General features: G+C 43.6%; 3 protein-coding genes across 3 annotated transcripts; 2 read left to right on the top strand and 1 right to left on the bottom strand.

The window, feature by feature from the left end:
- The first annotated feature begins 242 nt into the window (after positions 1-242).
- Positions 243-4,629, top strand: LOC110978028 (uncharacterized). The gene is made up of 4 exons (XM_022232663.2): positions 243-544; positions 1,405-1,542; positions 2,961-3,114; positions 4,035-4,629. The coding sequence occupies exons 1-4, from the start codon at positions 394-396 to the stop codon at positions 4,105-4,107; spliced, it is 516 nt and encodes a 171-aa protein (XP_022088355.2). The 5' UTR covers positions 243-393; the 3' UTR covers positions 4,108-4,629.
- A 4,121-nt stretch (positions 4,630-8,750) lies between these two features.
- Positions 8,751-13,245, bottom strand: LOC110978020 (uncharacterized). Its single transcript, XM_022232649.2, has 4 exons — positions 12,943-13,245; positions 11,200-11,337; positions 10,293-10,446; positions 8,751-9,424 (listed from the first exon to the last, which is right to left on the bottom strand). Exons 1-4 carry the CDS (start codon positions 13,094-13,096, stop codon positions 9,349-9,351), a joined length of 522 nt encoding a protein of 173 aa, XP_022088341.1. The 5' UTR covers positions 13,097-13,245; the 3' UTR covers positions 8,751-9,348.
- Positions 13,246-15,244: 1,999 nt separating this feature from the next.
- On the top strand, positions 15,245-21,730 carry LOC110980763 (transmembrane protein 179B-like). The gene is made up of 5 exons (XM_022237719.2): positions 15,245-15,550; positions 16,388-16,587; positions 19,923-20,063; positions 20,669-20,753; positions 21,111-21,730. The coding sequence occupies exons 1-5, from the start codon at positions 15,425-15,427 to the stop codon at positions 21,267-21,269; spliced, it is 711 nt and encodes a 236-aa protein (XP_022093411.2). The 5' UTR covers positions 15,245-15,424; the 3' UTR covers positions 21,270-21,730.
- Positions 21,731-23,238: the final 1,508 nt, after the last annotated feature.

Genomic DNA, 23,238 nt, shown 5'->3' with positions numbered 1-23,238 from the left:
TTCACCGGCGTGGGTGCCTTTAACACTGCTTGCTTCTCATGAATAACATTTTAATCAATATTATTGATACATTAATATTGATATTGTCTAATTAATACGCAGTCTTCGGCATGTTTTTTGAGTTTGGCATTCACGGCAGCAGAATTGTCTGAATACCTAAGCTTTAGTCCATGCCATGCTTTATTCATCCCGTTTTAGAGTAACTATTGATAGGCTGGATGATCACAAGTTTTGATGGGCTTCTGCACGAGGCATATAAAATGACTGCAACGCTGGACACATTGGCATTCACATTGACGCAGCACAGTTGCAAAGAAGTTCCCCTAAGTTCGCAAATTGTCCTTCGAAGGCCAGAATATAGGTACAAAATACATCGCCTTGACCGGTATCATCATGTCTCTCCCTGCCTGCCTTGGTGTCCTGCTGCTGGCTGCATTGCTGATAGCTCAACCTACTCTTGCTTGGGTTGAGGGCCAACATCCAGTCGACAAGGGCGCCGTGGACCTGGACAACTGGCAAACCGCTGAACGTGCGGCCTCAGGAGGTTTGTACCTTCTTGTTTTGTCAACAGAAGTTGTGACTTGATTATTTTGGGTCTTGTGTGATTATGCAGCAGATTGCTGTTGCAGTAATGTGCCAATCAGCCTCCACTGCCGTATTAAGAAAAGTGAATAAAGGAAAAACTATGTTCCCTCGTGGGACTTTACTAAAGGGATTAACTTGAAGTCTCATGCGCCAAAATTCATGTTCTTCTATCCAGAAAATTGCCCAAGTTAAACTGTCAACCAAGTGAGACTGAAAACTGCAACTACCCCGACTGAGTTGTGCCGACCCATTATTTGGGGGGGGGTGGTGACTGGAAGTTGACGTTTTTCTCATTTAAACGAAAAAATTCGGTTAATTGTTGATCCACCCAGTTGTTCAAAGTGCATCAGAACTTAATTTTCACTCCCAAATTGGGTTGACACCTGCCAGTTTCTGGCATTTGAAGTTTCGTCCTAACTTTCAGTGTTTGATCAGGCTTTCGGTCATATTTAGTTGAATAAATCAGTAAGCCCAAAATGACAGCCTCTCCCATGCAGCAGAATATCTCGTCGTGAATTATATAGGTTTGCAGTAGCACCATGCAAGGATATCTCTTTTGTGAGTATGTGTGGTTCTGAAACGTCTGGTTTTGAGACTGCAGAGGTTCCGATCAGCTGCTTCGGCATCAGAGCCTCTACAGGTCTCCTGACGACAGACGGAGCATACTTTCCGAAACATTGGGTACCCTCCGGTTCTTTTCAGAATCCGCATACAAAAGAGAAATCGTTGTAAAGTGCTACTGCAAACCTCAATGACCCACCGTTCTTCATCATGGAAAGCTCAATGTCTCGTCTTGCATTCTTTATTCCTGATGCCAAGTGCGAGAGACGATTGAGGCGATGGGTGATGAGTACGTCAAGCTGTGCAAACAGAACAACATGGAAGGTGCCATGAGCTTTGCGCATGACCAGCTTATCCTCATGCCACAAGGCTATGGAACTATTTCGGGAAAAACCGGTAAGCCCCTTGTAATGATTGTTTCCTTGAAATTAAACGGGAAAATCTGTATTTGTCTGGCTATCGGCAAGCCTGCATTAATTTCCACCCTGCACGGTTTATTAGTCATAACAAGATGCCGTACATTTGACGTTATTTGGACTTGGGGGGCATGTGGCCGAGTCGTTAGTGTTTGTAGCTTCTGATCCTAGGGTCGGGGGTTCGAATCCAGCTGGTGGCAGTATGTTGCGATCTTGGGCAAGTCACTTTAACCCCCCCCCCCATGTGCCTCTTTCCACCCAGGAGTAAATGGGTACCTGTGAAGGTAGATTGGGTTATGCTAGCCGTGTGCGCCTGATAGGGGCAGCATCAGCTAGTAAATTCCCCGGGGAGCTGAGATGGTTTTAGGAATGTTCAGTTGTTGTGAGCCTAATGTGCAGGGATAATGATAATACTGCGCTTTGAGCATAAAGTGTGATGGATATGTGCGCTATGTAAGAACAAGCTATTATTATTATTATCATTCTAGTCACCAATCTGTGTTACGTGATCCCTTTGGTCAAAACCAATGGCTGACATTTGTATTACGCTGTGGCTAGTCCACACCAAGCCGTTCCACTTCGCTTATTTTACACATACACATAGTCAGCGGAAAAAGCCTGAATATTGGGGGCGTAAGGTTAAGCCATGGGGTCGGCTCAAACTTTCTTTTTTGCGTCGTTGAGGTACTACAAAAATGCACAGGGTGACGGCCTCCGAATCCAAATAGGCCTATATATGGAATTATCATTTTTGCAATTAGGGTAGACTTTAATGGCGGTCAATACAGGAGGATATGGTTTATTTTGGGCCAACCAATAAGAGATCACAAAAGCTGCTTTTCTGTCTGTGTCGTCTGTCTATGCCACGCATATACAATAGCAAATTTTATCATTGTAGCCTACACTGCAGTCCTTTGCAAAAGTTTAACACCACCTGGAATTTTATTGGTATATTTGTCAATGCGTCTGTATTCCATTGTCTCATTGAATGATTCTGACATTGGTGCATAACATCAGCGTAGTGCTAAATACCATTTGAATGAATTTGTTTGCAAAGGCAGGTCTTGTATGACAATTTGTCTGCAAGGCAGCACGGGTAAAACAGCCAATCGTAATCAAAAATAAACGAGTGCACATTAGACTGTCCAAACCATGGAAATGTAGTCAAATTTCTGTTTAACCAAGATACTAAGGTTACACTTTGAAAATAAATATAAGTTGCAATGATTGATTGGTTTAAGTTGGGTTTTTTTGTTCAGGTTAATGTATTTTGTAAGGTGATCCCAATCTTTTGCAAATGACTGTACTGCGTACGAAGGTAGTTGTACAGTCCTAAGTCCTTAATGCATCTGTAACACATCCAATTACAGTGTAATTTCACTTGTTTTACCTCATTAGATGCCATTCCATACTTCAAGTGGGTTGAAGATGTGCAGGGGATGACCGAGGTCTCCAAAGAACTGAAGCCCTTGGATAGCAGCGCCACCTACGTCTTCCAGCGCTTGGAATCTACTATAACGTACAAGAGTGACAGACCCACGTTTACGGGAAAGTAAGTTATCAACTTGCTGTCGTTGATTTCGCGAAAAGGTGAGAGGTCCCCCCCCCAAAGGGGAAAGAAACAAAAGTAAGAAGGAAAGGAGTGTAATCACCAATTTGCCCGAAACTTCCCCTTTACACTTTTGCACGGGTTGTACTAGTACTGCTCCCCCCTGCCAAAAATAGCTTACCCCCCTGGACACGTACATGCGACTAAGCGGATCTTAGTTTCCACGAGCTGCATTGCACTAATTACCTAACTACAGGGTGTATCAAATAATGCCCCACTTCGAAAAAATTGCCCTTAAGGGATTAATATTCTATATTTTTTTGAAAATCCTTTTACATAGGTTGAAAGACAATGGTTCGTTGCCTTTTTGTGCAGCTGCACAGACTCAAAATGTGACGCATGAGTGAGCACGGGTTAATTACGTAAATGGTGATACGTCTGTTTTCCCCCGAAAAGTGCTCTTTACTGAAGTTTTTCAAAGTGGGGCATTATTTGATACACCCTGTAGCCACTGTTGTGTTCACCTACATCCGCCGTGGAAAATTAAGCCCAACAGCATGTCTAAATCAGTTCAACCTGGACTCAACCGATTTGCACGCTGGAAACGTGAGGCAGCTGTTCACCTCTGTTTTCATATGAAAAAAACAACTGTGGAAACGGATAGCTAGCTAGTGCGGAATGGCTAATGACACCATCAACGCCTCGACCAAGGCAAAGACAGACGAGGCCTTGCGAGGCACTGTGATTCGAGATGAGGGGAGTCGATGTGAGAAGTTGGTCCAGGGGGCTGTGTGTCAGGCAAGATATCAAATGCCGCACAGACTCCTGTCTGGTACCTCGTCTTCATTGTGGGCTGGATTGGCCCTGACAAATCATTGGCGTGGCAATTAACAGAATACCCTACATACTGGTTCTCTTATCAGGTTTTTAAGAATTTGGAAGAAAGTTGACGACAGCTACCAGGTTTACATCAACATGTACAACACCGGCCAATAACCAGGAGGCTGTGATCAAACTGAGGCACTTGATTCATGGGCGTTCGGTAAAGGACAGAAGGCACCTACTGGGTTATCCTGAATTTTAAAAAGTTAATTTATCATTTCAACTGCAGTCCAGTACCGAGAGGGCTAAAATATAACCCCTATTTTTGTCAAAAGGATTTTTTGAGGTTTCATAATGTGTGGGACAACTGTTTATCGTGTTAACATCCCGATGGGCTTGAAATGTCGCCAAAGCAGCCAATAATTAATGCTGCTTCACGCTGCTAGTTTCCTTGATTAAAAGTAATAATTATTTGATTGACCTACTATACCTCAGGTGGAAATCGAGCCTGCCTCGTTCTTTGAGCTACGCTGGAAATTCTCTTTCACTGGAAGCTATGATAATTTTACATTTTGAGGGTTTTTTTAATATCATGTCAAACAAACCACGAAATTGGCAATCATTTCATTTCTGAGAATATTTACATATTGAAATGGGGGAGGGAAATCGGTTTCAATAAATTGTTTGCATGAGAAATACTGAACGTCATGGCTTCCCCTTTTCGTCACGGATTCCCCTTTTCATGGCTTTCCCTTTTGCCACGGCTTCCCCTTTTGCCACGGCTTTCCCTTTTGCCATGGCTTTATCTTTTGCCATGGCTTTCCCTTTTGCCATGGCTTTCCCTTTTGTTTCCCGGTATAGGTTATGCCCCTCTTGACAGTCGATATACTTTGAGCTTCTCCACAAGAATGGCTCTAAGCAGTACTGTCCACTTAAAACATCAAGAATTTTGCCAAATGGCGCTGCTGATAACAAACGTGGTTTTAAAGAGGCCACAACTGGCTTGGTGGTGCCTTTATTAAAACATCTTTATTCTTTCTGTTATCTAGAGGTAAATGCATTTTTTTTTTGCGTTTGCCCGCCATCGGTTTCCTGTTTCTGAGAATTGACTATGATGACTAAATAATTATCATGTGGCCATCAGCATGATGCAGGATCGGCTAATCCTACCTGGGCAGGAGGACCCCGTCATGGTGGCGACGCGCGCGCAACCGTAGCGTTTACATTTCACAGTCGTTTGTGATCCTGCGAAAAGGCCACTCCCATCGAAGGAGACCCCTTTGAGCTGTGTATAGCAGGAACGATAACTGCGCCCTCTCTCATAGCGCAGGCCCCAATGGGCATATTAGACGGTTTGAGGATGGAGGGGACGCACACGTATGGAGCAATACTCATCAGGGTCTAGGGTTAGTAAGGGATCCAATAAGGACTCCGTTTCATGAAGAAAAAGAAGTGAGATCGAATCGTGCACCTGGCTTCCAAATGATGAGTGTTAATCTGAAACGCGTGAGCCCCCAGTCCCCGACATTACATCACAAACGAGGTAAATTTCCAAGAGTGGCGAGCCGAGCCAGCAACAGCGACTTGAGTCGATCCAAACAGATCTTAGTTTTACAAAGGTGTGCTTGATTCAAGCCGTACGCAGCACCGCCTCGCCGCACTTGCGATTCAAGTTGACTGCTTTCCCAACAACTTGCTCCTGGCTTCATCATTGCCCGCTACGATCTTGCTTGTAAGCAAGATCATATTATTGAAACAATATTCGTATTTGAATAGAGTTTTGTAAACATATGGACATTAATTACATTTTAAGACCGTTAGCAACATCAAGGCCACGTTAGCGAACAATATATATATATACATATATGCATGATGGGTAAATTATGCAAACACATGCAGGACATTAAACTTGAAAAACAGACAGAAAAACAGGGCCGAGCTGATAGACTGATGCAAGAATGGACTGGTGTGGAGACAATGAGAAGAGGACGACAACGGGGATCCGAAATTTCATCGCGAAAATATCACCAAGACTAGTCTTGTCAAAACTTGAAAGATTACAATTATTCCTCCCATGGGGAAGTACACGGTGTGTCCCCAGAATGATGTTTTTAATTTATTAAAACCACGATTCTTAGCCGGAGAACAAGGGCACTCTACGAGAAGACATATTTACCGATAGAGGGCGTTCACACACAGCACCCGGAATACCCGTTATACCTAGGTAACAGTTTTGGGATACACCGTACACTTTCCTGGATGGGTTTACTGGAAGTCATTTTTTTAAGAGTCTACGAAGATAACACAATTTGTTTCACTCAACCATTTTCATTTTGGGGGGGGAAGGCTACTCTAGCTATGGACTTTAGCTTGACAAATATCGTCCACATGAAATGCTAGGTTCCAGCGCCCTTTCATAGCCCGGGCTATGACATCTGGCCAGTTACCGCCTTGTGGCATGTCCAGTATGTCCATAGCCAGAGCGCAGCGAGTACTTGCTTCGCACAATCTGTTTCACAACCATGAAACCCCCTTTTACCCTATGATCACCGCCGCAATTTGTCGCTGGTAATCTGCATCCTAAAGACTTTGTGTATTGAGGTGAAGGAAATTGAATATTCGCAGAATTTGCCTAACTACTCTTGTTGAAAAGCTCACTTTATAGATTATGTCGACGACGGGCATATCCTACTTCGAGCTGTATTTCCCATGCAATTAATTTATTGAAACCAACTTTTTTCTCTCCCGTTTCAAACCAACGTATTGGTTTGAATAACCACAATTAGCGTCGTCTTTAATCGAAAAACAATGATATGACAAGTTTCCCCAAATTTAAACTGTCGTTCCATTTCCTTAAACCACGAGTGCAGCTTTCAAAGTACACAGGGGATACTAATTACACCGTCGCTCACAGGAGGCTCCATTTTCCATACAATAGCGTTATTGGTCAAGCAAGACCACTACAAAAACAATTTGTATGTGATAACATTATTTATTGGCTCCTGTCACAACAGTGCTAGCCTTTTATAGGCTCTCATGGCCTATAGTTCCTTTAGCAACATTTATAACATTTATAGCCCGTTGGTATGTTTACCCCAATAAACGTAACTATGATTGTCCCAAATGAAACTGTGAGGAAACTCTTTCAAGCAAAAAAACTAAAAAAATGTTTTATTCTAAAGAGCAAGTTTACAAAAAATGTGTGGTTTTCAAGGGGCCCGAGCTGGACAGAGAGAGGGCGGGATATTCCTAGTAAGGAGGCTCCTGTAGGAAATTCACTTCGCTGGTTGTTCACGAATGACTATAAAAGCACGCCGGGGGCATTTAAAATACTGATTTCGCTGGATTTATATCTTCATTTACTGGACCCTTACAGCCACACGAAGGACTGTTTTGGTTCTTCTCTAATCTGACAGACAACATGTATTGACGCCAGAGTATTTCAACCAGGGCTGCCGTCTTGTAAAAAGAGCCCAGATTGCGCAGTGTTACGTAAGTTTCTTTTGTTCCCGGAACTGGCACAGTGCGCTGCTTATGTCCTTTTAACAAGGGCCAGATTAGCGAGGTATTGCGTGGCTCATCGCTGCAGTGGCGGAGCGCTTTTGTCCCTTGTGGTAATCTGCTCGCACAGAATGCCCCGAACAGTGGGACACTGTTAAATGCTGGATTATCTCCGCTAATGCAGTGAAAATGTTGGTAATTCCCAGCAGCCTGGTCTTTTGTTACGAGTACCGTCTCTTGTTACAAAGCCCAGTTCCCTTTTTCTCCCATTTTGGACACCCCAGTTATGCATATAAAGAATACGTGCCCGAAACCGAGCTCCCCCAGCAGCAAGTAGTTTAATTCAAGCTTTCAACACTCATTGTTTTCCAAGTTAGGTGCAGGATTCCATCTTCACATGTTTTCTGAATGTAACGGAAAGCTTGGGTTCTTTACTAATCATAGACCGCGATGAGTCTTGTTCGATGCGCATGCGTCCCCCTCAATCCTCGAACCGCCCAAGAAAGACCAAGGCCTACAGAGGGGGTAATCTCCCTTGCAGCGACAGAGCAGTGAGTTGTGACCAAAGGTCGTATATCGCCGTAAAGCGGCACGAGATGGCGAAATTCACAATGAATACACGTAAAACGTTGTAATTGCGTGGGCGCCATTTGAGCAAGCGATACGCCTGCGCAATGCACAGTAATGCAAAGGCGCAGGCGCCGCGGCAGGCACGTGAACCTGGTGAGCCTGCGCCTAAGCATTACCGTAAACTGCGCAGGTGTATCGCTTGCTCAAATGGCGCCCATGGTAATTACACCCTTTGGGCAGAGTTATCCATCTTGTGCCTTCGACGCTATACGATCTTTGGTTGTGACATAAGTGTCACCATTGTTGAATAGAAAATGTCTGCTGCATGCGCTTATGTGACGACGGACAGTAGTTAAACGATAGCCGTAATGTACTCATAATAAGTAGCCATTTGATTTCCATCATCTGCGGCTGGTGGTACTCTTTCCATACAAAGCTCAATGGAGGCTCCTTCATTGGAAACCCCCGTTCGCTAGTTCACAAACGACTATGAAAAGTAAATGTTTATTATGGTCGTGTCGCCACCACCATTGCTCTTTTCAACCGATGACAGGGTACTCCTGCATCATGTTGATGACCATGTAATAATTATTTAGCTATCACAGTCAGTTCTCACAAACAAGAAACCAAAACTTGACGCTCTGACTACACAAACGCAATAGAAACTGTGCATTATACCTCTGGATCTCCAATTCCACAAATAATAAATAAAGCCATGACAAAAGGGGAAGCCACGACGCATAGCATTTCTCATGCAAATAATTTACTGAAATCAATTTCCCTCTTCCATTTAATTAATAATTATTATGAATATTTTCAGAAATAAGAATAATCACTATTATGGCCATTTGTCATGGGAAGTAGTTTTTAAACATCCCTCAAAATGTAGACTTATCATACCGTTGTCTTACACATGTAGCTTCCAGTGGTTACAAGAAAGAGGGCATTACCAAAGTCGGTCAAACAAAGAGGCCTTGCCTTGTACCTAAGTGTGTCATAGGTCAATCGAATATTAATCTCAATCAAGTGATAGAAGTGCTTTACTAATAAGCAGTGTGTCGCAACATTAACTATTGGCTGCTCTGGCGAAATTTAAATCCCATTTGGACGCTAACCCGATAAAACTGTTGTCCAACACCTCAAGAGAATAATGTCGACAAAAAAATATTTCAGCCTTCTCAGAACCTTGGTGCAAATATTATTTTAAAGAGTGGTGTTGAATAATTTCGATACTGAACTGCAGTTGAAATGATGAATTAACTTTTAGGATAATCAAGCAGGTGCTCTCTGACTTTTACCTAACGTCTATGCATCAAGTGCCTCAGTTTGATTACAGCCTCCTGGTTATCGACCGGTGTTGTACATGTCGATGTAAATCTTGTAAGTGCCGTCACCATCCTTTTTCCAAATTCTCAAACTCCTGGGAAGGGAACCGAAATGCAGGGTGTTTATGTACTTGCCACGCCCATGATTTGTTGGAGCCAATCATGTCATCAGCTGACAAAGGTCTGAAAAGACCAGATATCCGACAAGAGTCTCTGCGGCATTTAACATCTTGCCCGACACACCGCCCCTAAGGGCACCTCCTCACACCGCCTTCCCTCATCCCGACCTCCAGCGCCTCGCAAGCCCTAGTTTGTCTTAGCTTTGGTCAAGGCGTTCGTCATTAGCCGTATCGCACTATACAAAATGGGCCATTTTTACTAATAAAAGTAATAGTCAAGCTCTTTGTCTAAAATGACCAATCTAAGTTGGCCAGACAGTCCAATGTTGAGCACAGATAACCAACTTTCGTTTACAGTGCAGCTCTAGCTATCCGTTTCCATCGTTATTTTTCTGTGAAAATCAAGGTCAGTATGCGACCTCATGCGGCCAGCGTGCAAATCAGCTGCTGCGCTGTTATCGGCTTCCTTTTCCCGTCTAGCCGAGAGTGCAGACAACAGTGGCTGTTGATATTAGGTAGTTAGTACCATACAGCTCATGGAAACCAACGAGCCCGTACGCGTAGAGGGAGGGGCACACTCACAAACCATGGAGCTAGGTCAAGGGAAAGTTCTGACTTTTGGTGATTTGCAATCGTTCCTTCTTCCTTTGGTTTCTTTCCCCTTTGTTGGGAGGGGGGGGCGCAAGGATCGCATAACGGGTGTTGCACAGTGGTGCGCCTCCGAGAGTTTGCAACGCGTTGAACAATCACTGTGCGCGAAATCTGTGGACCCTGCTGTGATTGGTCAGCGCGTTGCAGACTCTTGGAGGCGCACTATTGAGAATCGCCAGTATTGATCACTTACTTTCCATTAAAACTGATTGTGCCACTCAAGTCCGTCACCTCGGATTCTGAGCGTTGGAAGACGTAGGTGGCGCTGCTATCCAAGGGCTCCACTTGGATGGAGTTCATGGTTATCTCCTTCACATCTTCAATCCACTTCAAGTATGGATCGATATCTGATGAGTTTAACAAGTAAAATTACACTTACACTTCGAGACGCTGGTGGCAGCAGACATATCGGTCCTTTTTTCAAGGAAATGTGCAAGCTCAGAACTATGCACCCATCCTCAGACAACGCACGCATGCTCAGAACTAGTAAAATGGAACGGTATGTTCGTTGCCACCAAGTTTCTCAAAGTCTCCCATTGCATGTGTTGGTAGGGATGCAATAATGGAGTCCTAAACAGAGGTTTACAGACATACGCAGCATGGAAGTACAAAATATCAGCACATTGATCAAATTTGCCTCAAATTGGCATAAGAGTGATATAAACAGACTACAGAAGAAGCAGCTGATTTCTTATCTGTTCACCCAAACTAAACCGTATCCTCCTATTTTTCCCGCCATTCGAGTCTATCCTAATTGCAAAAACAAACTGAAAAATTCTGTCGCCACCGCATGTCTGAAGCTTACGGCCGTTAACAATCAGGCCTTTACGTGACACTGCCGTTTATACAGACCGACCTTCACTGGCCCGTGACGACTTGTGTGGGCAAGCTGTAGCGTATTGCAAAATGTCAGCCTATGTTTTCAACCTATGGGATCGCATGACCCAGTCGGTGACTAGCTCCCTAAACAACGTCAAATACACATCATCTTGCCCTGACTTACTAAACCGTGCAGGGTAAAACTAACGCAGGCTTTCCAGTAGCCCGACAAACACAGATTTTCTCGGTAAATTTCAAAGGAAATAGTTACAGAGGCTTACTGCTTTTTCCTTCAAGGACCCCATAGCCTTGTGGCATGACGATGATCTGCTCATCCAACAAGTTCTTGACGCCGTCCATGTTGTTCTGCTTGCACTGCTTGACGTACTCAGCAGTCAACGCCTCAATCGTCTCTCGCACTTGGCATTAAAAGGAAAGAATACAAAACAATACATTCTTCTGTAATTCAGTTAAAAATGACCAACAACCCTTGACCAAACACTGAAAGTTAGGGATGATTTCTGATTCACTTTGAGCACTTGCGTGGACCCAAAATCAACCGCATCTCTTTGTTGAAATGAGAAAGGCATAGATATCCTGTCACCCCCCCAAAAAAAGAGAAAGATGTTTTGGCACCACTCAATCGGGGTAGTTGCAGTTTTCAGTTTCAGTTGGGTGACAATTTAACTCAGACGATTTTCTGGGGAAGAGAACATGAGTTTTGCACAAGAGACATTCCTTTAGTAAAGCCCCACGAAGCAACACACCTTGCTTGCCCTTGTTCGCTTTTATCAAATATGCTCGTAAAAAGTCCTCAGTTGGAACTCAATTGAGTGAAATCCTTGCGATTATTACGTACAATCTTCGAAAAAACTGACCTGCTCATTTTGCTCCCTTTAGTGGCGTGACGCGTAATTCGCGGCCAGTGATCATCTTACCGTTACGATAATGGGCAATAGTTCGACTAAAATTGCCTTCAGCACTCTCGCCAAGCGCTGCGCATCCGTCAAAATCGCTCTTGGAGCGGTTTTGACGGCTGAAAGGAACGCACATGAGTATTATTTGAATGGAATCAATTTTGGGGGGAAAGGCGGCTTACCTCTGATCGAACGCACGCTAGTCGACGATAGTTGGACCAGTCTAGTCAACCATTTGTGACCAGCCTATCGACGTTTCATGGTCGCACCGTTAGTTGCCATGGGGGGGGGGAGGTCTACCCCTACAAAGGTTACAAGCCCCCGCCCCCCTCCCCGAAAAAAGATGGACTCTGTGAGGATCTTAATCTACAGAAAGCTGTACATTACAGTAACAATATATATTTGCAAAGTACAGCATACATAATAAGGCCAAAAGTGCAAAGTTTTTTAAAGTGATATCAGGTCATTTCTATGCAACATCGCCCTCAGGAGCCAGTATCGATCCTTGATATATCATAAACTCATATTCATCGGACGCCAGTAAACCCTACGTAACACTATTTGAATATCAACTGGACCTCCGATTAGGTTATGAATTCCCAACAGAATACAACCACACAGTGAACCAGATTTGTACGTTCGCGAATCTGCCTATAGGCCTTAAAAGATCTTTTGCAAGCTCATGACCACCAGGATGGCCTTTAGTTAGTTCAAAGCTGACTCCACTCACCTTTATGGGTTTCACATTTCTTCTTGTAAAAAAACAGTTGCAAGAATATCATTTTTTTACAGGAAGAGAGGAAATAAAGGAATTATCCCGAATAAGCCAAACTAAGTCGAGGAAGAAGACATATATACCCCCTCCCCCCAAGAAATAATATCACAGTGATGCTGATGTTCTTACCCCCGAGAATTAAAGCAACAACTACCGATAGGTTCAAACTGTAAACTTTCTTAAGGCTGCACGCTTTGCAGTTTCCAAATTCTGCAAATGCCGTCCTCTATGAAAGCAAGAGTTCAATAAACCACACTGCGGCTTATATTGTAACACTTTGAATAACCGACACCGTAACCGTCCGATTAAAAAACGAACAAGAAAGCACAAACCTCCCGAGGCCGCACGTTCAGCTGTTTGCGAGTTGCCAAGGTCCAAGGCGTTCATTAAGTCGACTGAATGTTGCCCCTCAATCCATGCAAAAGTAGGTTGAGCTACCAGCAATGCAGCCAGCAGCAGGATACCAAGGCAGGCAGGGAGAGACATGATGATACCGGTCAAGGCGACGTGCTTTCTACCTACACCAGACTTCAAAGGCCAATTTTACCAAGACTTCTTTACAACTGTGTGGCGTCAATGTGATCCCTCAGTGTCGAGCGTTGCAGTCATTTTATATGCCTTGTATAAAGCAAGCCCATCATTATTTGCTCTATAAAGGGGATGCATAAAACATGGAAGTTAGGGTCTGCATACATTTCTGCTGCCGTGAATGCCAAATCCATAAAACCTGCAGAAGGCCGTGTCTACTCAGACAACATGAATATTAATTGAGTGATATTGATCAAAATGTTATTAATGAGATGTAAGCAGTGGAGGATACGAATGAGTGATAAGGTAGTTCTGAAGTTTTATGCGGGTAAACAGAAAGCGTGTCGCTCTTCTCTATTAATCTTCATTTGTGCCTTGTTAATAGCTCTGAGCTGGACCAAGAGAGGGCGTATTTTTTTAGCAACGGAACGGTCGGAATCGAACTTCGCTGGTTCATGGACGACTACGAAATGCATGCGTTACGATCGCATCACTATCAACAACGCCCATATGACTCTTTTCAACTGATGAGGGGGTGCTTCTTCAAGAGGCGGAATGTGAATCATTAATTAAATGTCAGGGGCGCTCTAGGGCCGTCTGAATGACCAGGTTTTCAAACCACAATCACACGACCCCAACCTCCTGAGGCGGATATCTCTATTTTAACAAAAGGGATGTCCCTATCTCGTGATTAAGTGTTAACTTTGCAGGCTATACTCCATTATTCTCTCTTTCTTTTTTTTTTTTTTTTTTTTTTTGGTGTTGCTCCAAACTTCTAGGAATGTCCATGTTTGGCCTATGTGCTTAATCTGTTTAAGGGGGGGCTGCCATCTTACAGGTCAGTGCTTTTGCTCCACAAGTATGCACAAAGGAGAATTTGTGGAACAATTGAGCTGCCCTGCAACAGGGTTTCCACACATAAAAGTCGGGCCACATCAGCCAGCCGATACTTGCAGACAAAATATTTTTTTTTACACCGCTAATAGCTTTTTACGCATGGTTGACAAGGATACGACAAGTAGGCCATCATCAAACACGCACACGCCTCGGACCACCACATCAAATGGGACAACGTAGAACTCATCGCCCCCATCCCAAACTAGCTTCCAAGAAGAATCCGGGAAGCCTTCGAGATTTTCCGGTCCAACACCGTCCCCCAAGACATCGGTCTGAAGCTCAGTGACATCTGGCGCCCACTACTAACACCTGAGACAACATGCATTCCCCGGGCAGTAGGGTCCCCGAAACCCAAACCAACTCACATCAGAGGCGTTAGAGTTTTCTCTTCCCAAAGCCAACACTCCCCCTTGGCACAAGGATCCCTATACCAGTCAAGAAACCTTTAGCGAGTTAACTTTGGCCAAAATCTGGTACACTGATAGTTCCTTAAATCCATTTGAATTACTTTGAACAGAAGAACTTGAATTCTCCATACTAAAACCACTGTTGCTATACCTCGTGATTCTGGGCAAGGTTGTGCTTAGTTACATAAGAGACGCCTTGCAACAGTACACTGTTCTCAATGGACAATAAGGGCACAAAGGAACCAGTCCATTCCAGAGATGATGGTCGCCATGTGAAAGCTTACCTCGAATCACGAGGTATATAGCAACAGTGTCTTTAGTCTGAAGAATTCAAGTCGTCATGTTTAGGGTGCTTATGTGCAATCAGATAACTCAGTGTAGCAGATTTTATTCAAATTTAACTCGCAAATGGATTATTCTGCATCCCTACACTATCACGGGATCCAACCTCCTTCATGCTCCAGTGAATGCATAGCAAGCCATCCAGTAACCTCCGTTACTGGGAAAATCGAGCCAATCCTAACAAAATCAGACTTGTTTTGACTTATATTAAATACAAGCCAATATAATAAAATACAGGCACCGACCCGCTGTACTCTCTCTATTTACATTTCTGATTATGGAGCACGTGCACGGAAGTCATAATGCGGGGTTCAAGAAAGGGGATTCAAAGTTTATAAAGTGAACCTGTTATTTACATGACAAATGTACGCCGTCAATTGCATTTTTGTATGTACTGAACTTGATAAAGAGCCACTGACGTCATCGAGCGTCATGAAATGAGCGAAGTGATACCAGGCAGAGCAATGTTACCACTGTGGGCGGTGTGTTCGGCGTAGTAGAGATTATAGGCACTGTAAAAAACTGTCGAAGTTTGGGGTTAGTACACCATAGCGCTTCAGTGGTGGTGCACACTGGAACTCGTATCAAGAGTGGTACCCTGCTGGTACTGGTGAGAGACAAGACAACCTGCCTCATCAAGATGCCTGCTGTCAAATTACCCAGCAAACCATCTGCCTTTTCACTGGGCATAATCGTGGAAATGATGCTGCTCTTAGGCGCGTTCGTCAGCGGGCTGATAACTGCCGGAGCAGCAGGTGTAACGCAGGTAAGTACTGTCTTCCAACTCAACAGCACAATCGTGGCCCGAGTAATTAGGACTACGTCGCCTTTTTGTTTTAATATCTGGACATTTCTGTTAGCCTAGTTACACGCAGTTCGTTCGTAATTGGGCCATAACTTGGGAATTCCCAATGTTGTTGGCCCCACTGTTCACGATGTTCTTTAATAAGTGTCGCTAGGTACAAGCCTTGCTATGTATTGTGTACATGGGGTCGTCAGCTGATTTTTACATCTTGAAGGTTGGTTTGGGTTGAATTCGGGGACAAGATATGCGTTGCATCCGAACTTTGGTTTTTAACGAATGTCTTGCCAATTTTTATAGGAGGGTCCAGTACTTGAGGCTATGAAATTTGGTTAATTACTGCAATAACAAACTGCACATGCCGTGCTGAGGGCGCGTGTGCAATAACGGGAGCATACCATGGGGGGTGATAAAAAGTTGGGTTCGGAAGAACTTCGGCGGATTCGAAAAAAACATCATTAATTAAAACCACTCATATCTCCCCTCCTCCCTCAATAAAAAAAGAGGTTAGCAAACCCTCATTGGCTATAAAGATCAAGAAATCATAATATGGACCGATGTCGCCTCTGACCCTCCACAAGTATTCTGACAATTACACCTTCCGGTTTACGAGCATCCCTACCTAACAGTTTCTGTAATATTTCCGATAAACATGACTTGTGTTCAAAAAGGACAGAGGAGCGTTTCCAGCTTGATTAGCGTTTCAGTGCACGCGTAAACTCCTGTTGAAGTAGCCTCCGAATTGATGCATTCTGTCAGCATCATTTTTCAAAAAGTCATTTTTCTTCTGTTCTTCACCAGTCGAGATTTGACGGCCACTGTCCGCTGTCTGTGAGTGTAACGTGCGAATCAGTCGGTTCAACACAGCACGAGTACAAATTCCATTGGACCAACGATGGCCTATGTAATTTCTGCGTCAATCTGCAAATTGCCGGGGTGGTGGCGTCCTTCCTGTTCACCATCTACAGGATCATCGTGCTGTGTTACAGAAAGTACAACATGTGAGTTCGCGCATGCGTTCATCCAGGCTGAGTTCGAGCATGTTGCCCAAGGGTGCAGACCACTAATTCAAGAGAGAATTTCTGACCAGCTCATTAGCATTAAAAGTGCCCCCACAGTATCTTTTGAAAAAAAGAGATTGTTTGGCCCCCAAAATGGTGAGATTGTGTAAATCGTCGCCAGGATCAACTCCCTGGGTCTTTGAGCTTTCATTTGAGGGCAGAAGGGCTGAAAACTACGGTTGAAAAATGGTCCTAAGTGCCCGAGAAAGTTGAGGGTTGCCACTTGAAAAATGGCTGCAATCAGACTTCGGAAAAATCACTTTTTGGGGGTGATTTTGTTTTGTGGGAATAATTAAAAATGTAATTGGTTAACCCACAAAAAATTGAAAAGAAATTGAAAGATAAGTGACCAGACAAGAATTTCATTTGTGTTTCAGAAATCTCAGGGATGTTGGCGTGCATGCTGTTGGGCCCTGAACGGTGCTGATTTTACACTAATTTCAATGGGGCTTGAATTAGTGGACTGGACCCCCAAGTTAACACAGTGAGCGCACCAACAGCCGAAGTGTGACCTGCTGACAATCGATAGCATACACCATCCGTTACTGAGGGTCACACACGCACACAAGTGTGCACCCCTGAAGTCTCGGTGGGACATTCTCCTGTTTTCAGCAGTGAACCGCCACTGCGGCAGCGGTTCGTGGCGGCTCGTTTATGTTTGTTCAGGATGTTCGTCGATCGTGTGCGCGCATCCATGACATGACATTTCAGTGTGCAGTGGCGTATTCAGCGCGGGGTGGGGTGGGGATTCGCTTTTGAATTTGTCCCCCCGGTCAAGTACCAAGTTAGAGATTGAAATAGTGCTGTCTTTCGTCGATGAGTTGTGATCCATTACCGACAGTCTCTGGTATCTTGCACCAAGACAAGGTTTACATTTGAGAGGTTGTTTAAATATAAAGAATTTTCTGTCATTCTGCCTTGTCTGTCGTCTATTTGAATTTAGTATTCCGAGGTAATAGCTTGCTGAGTTCCCTTCATTCTTGGTAAAGCTGGATTACATTTGGACGTGTGAATAATTATGTGGATGCTCAAAGTGAATTTCACGCCACTTTTGCCAACCTTGTGTTTTATTTAACCATACACAAAAGCTTACATCATCTCTTGGATAAAGTAGTCTGGCGACTCATTGCAACACTGAATTTTGATATATGGGTTAGGAGAAAAAGAGAAATAGGCGAGCGGTGACTCTTTTCGAGAAGGAAGCAGTGGAATTAATCCTGTAGGTTCATTCCTTTTTTACAGTGCGTTCAAAATTCAGATTTTGATACCAACATCTGAGCTCAACTGACTTGCTTTCTAATGAAATGCCATACCACGTTCCAACTCATTTTCATGGAGTTTTGACAAGAAAGAAGACAAACAGTTCAATAAATATTTAAACATTCAATGCAGCGTCCGGACAGGTGCAGGAAACAAACAAAAACTGGCAAACTAAACTTAAAAACAAAAACTTTTGGAAAGAATTCCATATACGAAGTTCACTTTTTAGGAGAAATTTTTGCTCCAGGACAGATTTAAAAAGGGGCAACATTTATTTTTGGGGGATAGAGATGTGAAAGGGGGTTCAGTAACTTAGGGGGACAGGTTTAAAAAGAAGGGGCCCCACGCAATAAAACGGCAAAAAAGTGAGTCCTTTTGCCGTTCTTTTTTTCCCTACTATATCCTCTACCGTTTCCTCTTTCCTTCACTATCCCGTCCTTTTATTTCTCCACAGTTTTCCTGTCATTAGTACAAGGATTATTACAGTTAGTATACACATTTAAGACATTTAATCCAAATTGTGTCGTAAAGGGGAAGCGAACCTGCAATGAAGAGAACTGTTAGGTATAGAAATACAGCAGTCTAACTGACCACGCCACACGAGCGCTTGTTGCCGGAGAAAGTCGATATGTTCCATATAAAGTTACGGTTGAATTAAGGAGAGGTCAAGATGAGGTCAAGATGAATATTTAAAAAAATTAAATATTTATGAAACTGAATATGTAATTATTCACGAATATTTGTATAAATTAGAATATTTAAATATTAATAAATGTGGCTATCCGTTGTTAATATAAGTAGGTTGTGCCAAAGGAAATCAACTAGGTAAGGTACATGTCTGAGCACAATTGACTGTATGACGTGAGTTATCTCCGTACGTCGTATTATGTAAACCAAGAGAGAAAGAACAAGTAGAAATGCAGTCGGCCGTACGAAAGAAGGAATTTCAGTCCAATGCTGTATAAGAACTCAGGCTAGGTGGAGTGTTGCTTCATCCATTAGCAATACATGCACTATGAGCGAGAATTGGAGTCTTACGCGCAATTGGTGACAGAGGTGACTATCCACACCATACAGTGGAAGCGACCAGTTTGGGTTCTACCTGGCCGAATACATGTGGCGCTGCCGACATGCCGGAGTAGACCACTTCAATCAAATCCTTAAGGATGTTCTTCTCCTGTACAAGCCTACCCTCACATTTTAGAGCGCAGATAGCCACACAATAATCTAAAGACAGGTTTCAGCTCCCTTTTCCCCTTCCCTCTCTATAAATATAGAAAAAAACTCCTCCAACTGACAAGCACTCTCTAAAAGACTGAAATTTGGCCCTTTTTTCCTTCTAAACAAATTGTCCAACTTACAAACTGTCTGTAAAAGAAATTGGGCCCATTTTTCCTTCTAACCAAATCCTCCAACTTAAAAATTGTCGCAAAACACGCACTATTTTCCCCCAAGTAAAAATTGTATATGTACATGTACAGTAGGGCACATTGCGCGGCACCTCGTGAACTGTGTAGATCCATCCAGACAGATGACGGCCCTCTGCACTCCTCGTGTTGCGGATTCATGCATAAAATTACCTCAATGCTTGTGGCAGCCCAACCCCTTCCGGATATGATTCGGTTCATGCGCACACGTCGTGCGCATTCGCCATGTTCTTCAGAAGCAAAGATGGCCGCCTGTCGATGTAAACCTGGTCCATGTGTAGCTCCAAAAGTGTGCCCAAAACTCCACATTTCTGTCCTATGATGTTCAGCTCTTCAATGCCTATTGGAATCGTCTTCATTCAGCGATCAAAGTAAGGATACTTTTGTAGTAATTACGCGATATTACAGTGGACTTCGTATATGGAATTCTTCCCAAACTTTTAAAAAGGCCAAGGGGTACAATTGGTTGTAGAAAGCATGCAAAGACGCAGGTTCCTTTTCATTTGCGTGCAGAACTTTACCATGCATTGTGCCTAGATCACCCAAACCGTGATCCAAAGCAACGGGTTGGCCTCCTTTGTGTTACAGAGGCATTTTGCGCATCGTCACCACGGGAGCGTTCTCCATCTACACCATCCTGGTCCTCGCAGACGCTGCCCTCATCACTAGTGGCTTCAATTCCTTCTGCAACAGTCTCATATCGGCCTGCACAGTACACAGCGACAAATCGTGAGTGTACTCTTTGGGGTTTTTGACGTATAACATGCTGTGTGGATTTTTCAGTTTTCCGTAGGGTTGTGCACGAACATAGATGCACTCAGCAGCCTTCATTTTGCATAGCAGGTTAGCGCTCCATACTGTAGCACATACATGTATATCTAATAAGCCATGTGTGGTATCTGCGCTTTATAGACACCAGGTAACATCGCAGTGTACACAATTTAAACCTTCATCGTATTAAGAAAGACAGCACGTGTCAGGTCCTGAGGGCCATTTTGTCCATATGAAGTAAGATATGGGACGGAGAGCACCCCCACCTTTTTGTGTTGGTCATTGTTTGATCAGAATCTCAGGAATTCCTTACAGACATCGAGGGAAATGTGATAGGCAACATTAGTCTGGAGTGTGTATAGGGATTGGATGTGTAAAGGGGGGTACCCCTCCGTCCTTTATCTCGCTGGATATAATTTTGGCGGGAGATTGTGTGCCCAGAATCGATTTGTCCAAGGTCCCATCTCTGTGGTCCAACTACAACCAGGCATGCGTGCCTTTACACTTGCACCAAATTACCGGTTCTTTCGCATTTACATATCGGCTCTGATTTCTCTCTGCAGGTGTTTCGACTTTCAAACATTTCTAAACTGGAGCATAATCAAAGTTGATGGTTCGAGTTTCTACTCCACTTTGAGAATAGCTGAGGTAAACGCGATTTCGTATAATGGGGAGTGCGAGTTTAGGCTTTTGACGTTTAATCTTGCAGGAAGTTTCAACTAGCAAATAAGTGTAAATGAAAAGCGATTTCCATGCCAACCAAAACTTTACAACATGTTACATGTTTTTATATTACCCTATGATACGTCCCGAGGGCTAAAACATCAAACCTGCGTTTGCTAGGCTATGCAGGGTTGCATTTTTGCTGTGCCGGCAAAAACGTTTGTTTTCATTTGTTTGAGTCAAATAAGATTAACTGAAAAATTGTTCATCTGAAATCTGTAACTTTTTGTTTTGTCTCGTTCACTTGATCGGTTGCCTTCACTCAATCCCTCTTCACGGAAGGTGGCAGCATGGATTTCCGTTCTGTTTTGGGTCGCCCTTTCCATCTGGAACATCGTGCTCTTTGTGTCAGCCAGGCGAGCCAACCGACAAATGGTGCTGCCGCCAAGCAGCTCGAGTCTTACCACCGCCGCCCCCACCGCTGTCAATAAACCACTGTGAAGCAACATAGCCTAGTATGGGACAGTGGCCTCTGATTTGGTTGAATGCACTCATCGGTTCTTTATCAAGGCTTCGCCAGGCTGTCGCACCCCTGGGGCATGCCTTTCCCTGCAGTGGTGCTGATGGTAACCATTCTTAGGAGTGGCAAACTCTCTCGTGCCATCGGGGCTTGAATGACTTCACCAAACCCCGACACAGCGCAGGGCATTGGTGGAGAAAAGAACTGATGAGTGCATATAGTTGTAAATGTAATACCACAAATTTTCTTTTGTATCGCGTAGTTGGTGATTTCTTTCCAACTTGTGTTATGTTCGGATTGTATTACATCTCGCATACAATTCTCGACCGTGGTTTCGCTAATGCCGCTGAGTAAGATGTTATATGCTGTATAAACTTAATCACCTATGCAAAACTTTGGAATGTAGTTTGGTTGCCGCTGTGTTGTCACAAGGAACTGGTTCTGTCCTGTCCCATAAACACTTATTCAAAAACAAGCATTAAAGGGCTACGTTATGGAGGCATCAGACTATTTCGCATCTAGGTATAGACTAATCCGATTAGACGCCATAACTGCAGTGGCACGGCACTCGCACGCACATTTTTTAGCTTGACGCGCGGAAACATGTGGCAAATCACGACATCCTATTGGTCGAAGAGGCATGTAACGCGCGCGTACCACCTGTCCACGAGCGTTGTGCCACCGCGGTGATGGCTTCTAATTCTGGTGGTCGAATTACACTATACACTATTGTTTTGATGTCATGTATTATAGTTGCGTGCAAAAATGCAGTGCTGAAACTATTGTTTTTAAAATAATTGCTTGACTTATGTCTTTTGTACAGTCTTTAAATCGTACTAATAGGAAAAAACGTTCAGATTTAGATGGTTATAATACTGCATGTAAATAGTGAGGCTTAAGAAATGTTTTATAGCTTTAAAGTGCTGTTTGCATGTGCCCGTAACCAACACGCTAATATCATGGCATTACTTGTCCATTAATTAAGCTTACTCGTGTTTGCCTCGTTATCGCTAAGAATACTTTTCTTTATAAGACCTTGTGTAATAATTGACCGATGGCTCACTTCGCTACTGTTTTGTGACTTTTTTAATCGCAGATGTACTGATCAGAAGAAGAAACAATTTAACTCGTACCAAACACATTTCTTTACCTACTAAGGTAGGCAAGTTAGCTGGACAAATCATTTTTTAAATTTATTTCTGTTGGGTCCACGAACACCATAAAGACGCTAAAGCAGGCTGTTACGTAAGGCGATACCATAATAGATCAGTATTTTCTGTCCTGGTTCGATCTGGGGCTATTCCCTGTAGAAGCCTCGCTAGTTATAAACAGAGGTGAGCATAATCAGATCAGGTGCTGAAGGGATGAGACACATGCGCTACATCTTCAAAAGAGCGTCTACAACAAAAACGTGTGAGATGCGCGCCTTGCATATGATGCAAGATATGGGGCGGAGACAACCTCTCCCCCGCCTTTATGTTGGTCATTGTTTGGTCGGAATCTCATGAATTCTTTACAGACTCCTGGGGGTGTTACGTAACAATAGTCTAGAGCGTGTATAGGGATTGGACAGGTGGGGGGGGGGTACCCATCGGCCCCATATCGAGCACGATATCGCGCCTTGGGACATCCTCGTGGACACATGCCTTGTTAAAATCGGTCATGGCTTGCAAAAGGGACTTGCTTTTTGAATTGCGGAAATCTAGAGACCCCGTTTTTCCATGGGGTAAAATATTTTATTTAGCCAGAAAATTGCAATGCTTCGTAAACATATAACTTATCAAACTACAGGCAGCAGAACCGTGTAAACATGTCATATTCAGGCAGCTGAACCAATTAAAATGTTTTCAAGCTTAATAGCTGAGTTCAATTTATTTCAACCTTATTCATCAGTCTGTAGATTTTGGATTGTAGATAAACTAAATCAGATCATGTAAAATCAGTCAGTGG

This window comes from Acanthaster planci, linkage group LG18 (genome assembly GCF_054643075.1).
Source record: "Acanthaster planci isolate LZ-2023a linkage group LG18, COTS_SCS, whole genome shotgun sequence".
Lineage (NCBI taxonomy): Eukaryota > Metazoa > Echinodermata > Asteroidea > Valvatida > Acanthasteridae > Acanthaster > Acanthaster planci.
Note: the sequence above shows the minus strand (reverse complement) of the source record. Positions and strands in the feature narration are given on the sequence as shown.

Bases quoted from the DNA above. Each gene is read 5' to 3' on its own strand.
- LOC110978028 (XM_022232663.2), top strand. From the start codon at position 394: ATGTCTCTCCCTGCCTGCCTTGGTGTCCTGCTGCTGGCTGCATTGCTG. The intron at 1,543-2,960 runs GTAAGCCCCTTG...TTACCTCATTAG, and splicing joins AACTATTTCGGGAAAAACCG to ATGCCATTCCATACTTCAAG. The intron at 3,115-4,034 runs GTAAGTTATCAA...TTCTCTTATCAG, and splicing joins AGACCCACGTTTACGGGAAA to GTTTTTAAGAATTTGGAAGA.
- LOC110978020 (XM_022232649.2), bottom strand. From the start codon at position 13,096: ATGTCTCTCCCTGCCTGCCTTGGTATCCTGCTGCTGGCTGCATTGCTG. The intron at 10,447-11,199 runs GTAAGCCTCTGT...TAAACTCATCAG, and splicing joins GGTCCTTGAAGGAAAAAGCA to ATATCGATCCATACTTGAAG. The intron at 9,425-10,292 runs GTAAGTGATCAA...TTCCCTTCCCAG, and splicing joins ACAATCAGTTTTAATGGAAA to GAGTTTGAGAATTTGGAAAA.
- LOC110980763 (XM_022237719.2), top strand. From the start codon at position 15,425: ATGCCTGCTGTCAAATTACCCAGCAAACCATCTGCCTTTTCACTGGGC. The intron at 20,064-20,668 runs GTGAGTGTACTC...TTCTCTCTGCAG, and splicing joins ACAGTACACAGCGACAAATC to GTGTTTCGACTTTCAAACAT. The intron at 20,754-21,110 runs GTAAACGCGATT...TCTTCACGGAAG, and splicing joins CCACTTTGAGAATAGCTGAG to GTGGCAGCATGGATTTCCGT.